This window comes from Dysidea avara, chromosome 11, assembly GCF_963678975.1.
Source record: "Dysidea avara chromosome 11, odDysAvar1.4, whole genome shotgun sequence".
NCBI classification, from domain to species: Eukaryota; Metazoa; Porifera; class Demospongiae; order Dictyoceratida; family Dysideidae; genus Dysidea; species Dysidea avara.
Window position 1 is genome coordinate 12,721,040 of NC_089282.1, and position 3,737 is coordinate 12,724,776.

Sequence of the window (3,737 nt, forward strand, 5' to 3'; positions counted from 1 at the left end):
CAGGATTCATCACGTGCAGTCAATGTGATCAAGGTGCCCCAGCTACCATGTGGTGTCTAACTTGTAGAGAATCAGAAATGTGTGAAGAGTGTTATAAATGTCACTGCAGGCTGAAAATCTTCAATTCACACAAGGTCATTACATTGGAGGAGTTTATGTGGAGCCCTAGTCAGATTCTAAATTTTCGTCCACTACTTGAGCGCTGTAAAGAACATGGTGGCCAGGTAGCTGAATTTTATTGCCAAACTTGTTTACAATTTGCATGCAAAAGCTGCAATTGCATGTCCACACCAGTTGACCCTAACAAAAAACATGATGTTGATACTGTTGGTCATGTATATGAGCTGTACAAGAAACAGCTGGGACAGTTACGTCAGTCTTTGCACCATGCATTGCCAAAGGTAAGAGCAGCTATTGAAAAGAATGTAGCGATGGAGCAAACGTTAGAAGAAACTATAGACAAAGAAGCAAAATGGATTAACATGCGATTTCAAGAGATTCGAGAGTTAGTTGATGAACATGAAGAAAAATTGCTGCAGAATCTTGAAACGATCAAGAGCACCACTCAAGCACTGTTAAAATCACAGAAAGCTGGTTGGAATCAGTTAGAGAGCCAAATGAGAAGTTGTGATAAACATGTGTCAGGTGTGCTGCAGCCTTGTAGGTCTTTTGAAGTGATTTCTTATATTGATTGGATCAAAGATCTGGGATTGACTTTTAGAAAGCATCATGATTTTGACCCAGCTTACAATGTTGATGACTTGTGTGTTTCGCACAATACAGATTGTGTTGATGTGTTTGCTAGCATGCTCAACTCCCTTATGGTACATCATGCATTCCATGACCCATATCCACCTAACTGTACTGTTAAAATGGCATCAAAGTGTACTGTTCCAGTCAGCATAGAAGTCAAACTGAAGGACAAGTACAAACTTTCAGTATCAAATCAATTGCCTCACCTTGTATTGCATTCTGAAAAAAATAAAAATTTTTTTACAAAGTTTTCAAGTAAAGATCAAACAAATGGTACATACACTTTTAACTACTTCCCTCAAGCAAAGATAACTCACACGGTGTCAATTATTTGGAAAGAAGTTGAATTGTGTGAAAAACCACTGGAGGTCCCTGGTATATTACACAACTATGCTTCTCTTACATTGGATTGCCTTGGAAGATACAACAAGCGTAACATGAAAACACCACTTTTTGTAGCAGAAACCCCTGATGGTATAGTGATCAGTGATCCTGGTGATTACAGGTTGATCTTTCTTACTGGCCGAGTGTACAACTGTGTTATTACAAACCAAAATCAGCTTTTCTACCCAGGCGGGGTTGCTGTAGGCTGCAATGATTGTCTTTATGTATCAGACACTCAAGCTTGTTGCATTTTAAAATATAAGGAATTTGGAAGGTACAACAGTTTTTATTCCTCTAAGTTTGGCAAAGAAGGAAATAAGAATGGTGAGTTTCAGTCTCCACAAGGCCTTGCTACATCAAAATCAGGGTGCTTGTTTGTGTGTGATAAAGGTAACCATCGTATTCAAGTATTTCATATTTTCAGCAAAGATGAAGCCGAGACATTTAATTACACATTTGGTTGTTGTGGAAGTAAAATTGGTTGCTTTTTATGTCCCACTGACTTGGCTTTGAACAATGTAGAAGATAAGCTGTTTATTGCAGACACCGGAAACCACAGGGTGCAAGTATTTACTCCCCCAGGCATATTTCTCATGGTTCTCCCTTGTTTTACTGACCTGATAACTTACTATTCTATTTTTACACATCCGATTGGAATATGCTGCACTTTAGATGGTCATGTACTGGTCAGTACTAGGAATGGTGTTGTTGTGTTAACTGAAGACGGAATACGTGTTTGTACCATAAACTGCAGAGAACCTGCTGGGATCACCATGAAAAGTAATGGAAACATTATTATTGCATTTCCAAAGTCAAATGAAATTGCCCATTGCTATGAGCCATACCACTACTAAACAATAAACTGTAGACACACATGTAATTCATATAATTCTGGTTCTTACTATAACTTTATTCATGGTTACTTGCTATGTGATGTTACATCAATGAATGCAATGTTTTTTTGAGTTTGTTGAAAAGAACACAAATTTAGTCAGTGCATGTCAGGTGGCATTAACTTTGAAAGGATCTAGATCATGCAATTTGCAACTATATATGTGATGAATCAGCAGCTTTGTTCTTGTACAGTGTGCAAGACCTGAACACGAATTATTCCAGGCTCTGTGCTTTCCACTGCTTTGTGTGGTTTGATTAATTTAAAAATACTAGCTGTTAGATTATTTGTCAACTTCATCTTTCCTGATCTACAGTACAGGCACTACTTCCCTTGAGTGTTATGATAAGCAAATATACAGTGATATATACATGCATAGCATGTGAACCTTTTCATAGGCTGGTCTATCTTATATGGGAAATATAAATTACTGGAAAACAAAAGAAAAACAGGAGTCAAACAAGTCAGCATGTTAAACTGCTCTAGGATCACATGGAACATGTCAAATGCTTAACAAATGGAATTGTCACAAATCTCTATTCTGATTCAATGGATATGTTAAAGAGTATGCTGAAATTGTTGCTACACAGCTCCGGTCCATACATGTTAATTCTTGCACAGAATATTACATGTATGCATAGCTAGCTAGATGTCCAACATTCTCAATAGCTACTTATCTGCTCCTGATTTATATGGAAACTTCATGTTTTCCCTTGGTCTCTAACATATTCATTGAGTCCAAATAGAAACGATTTCAAGTGTTACACTTAAAAATTCGACATGCTCCATTGTATAGCTAGTCTTAGAGCAGTTTAACAGCAATCCGCCATATTAATTAAAATATTGTTACACTAGTTGTGTAGATTATTATACAAAGCAAAAGGTGCTGGTGGTGCTTTCGAGCACTAAACATCTATGCTGTGTATACATACATAAGAGTACAAATCAAAGTTATACATAACAACACTAGTGTATTTTCTTGCAGCTGAGTGTACTTTGTATTATAGCTATACAGCTGTAGGAACAAGAGCAGTGTTTGCACATCTCAAGCTCTTATAACTGTGTATGTATACTAGGGATGCCACGACATAGAAATTTTTATTTCACATGTCTTAGAGGTTTATGTCACGACATAATTAACGTTTCGCAACTGAAACTGTTATTTATGAAACTGTATAGTTATTTTGATTTAAACATGCAAAAATATCAACTTAAACATCAGTAATATTAATTATGACATCGACAACCAACATTGCTCATACTTATTTGTTAATTTTTTCTCATATTTATTGTATCAAATTTGATCAAAATGAATGGGAAAGTGTGCATTATTAGGAGATATTTATGTCACGACATAAAGAAGCCTATGTCATATCATATCATGAAGCTTTATGTCATGACATGTCGTATGTCACGACTATCGTGGCATCCCTAATACATGTATGGGAATTTCTATACAGACTTTCTGATCTTTCATCAGTGACGGCTGAAATCTGCTTAAGTATTGTGTGTAAGCTTTTGTCCAGAAATATTAAATTAATAAGCATGCATGCTGGAATAATGAATCTTCTTAAAATACAGTGTTTGGTAAAGCCATAATGTTTTTCTCAGACACAGGAACTAACTTAACTTTGCTTAGCTACTGTACGGCTTCTTCGTAACTTCTATACCAAAATTCCTGCATGCACCCAGCGTATAGCAACATACA

The 3,737-nt window shown here is 36.4% G+C and overlaps 1 protein-coding gene across 1 annotated transcript; it reads left to right on the plus strand.

The window, feature by feature from the left end:
- The first annotated feature begins 281 nt into the window (after positions 1 to 281).
- Positions 282 to 1,991, plus strand: LOC136237680 (E3 ubiquitin-protein ligase TRIM71-like). The gene has a single exon (XM_066027896.1). It carries the CDS (start codon positions 282 to 284, stop codon positions 1,989 to 1,991), a length of 1,710 nt encoding a protein of 569 aa, XP_065883968.1.
- The last annotated feature ends 1,746 nt before the right edge of the window (positions 1,992 to 3,737 follow it).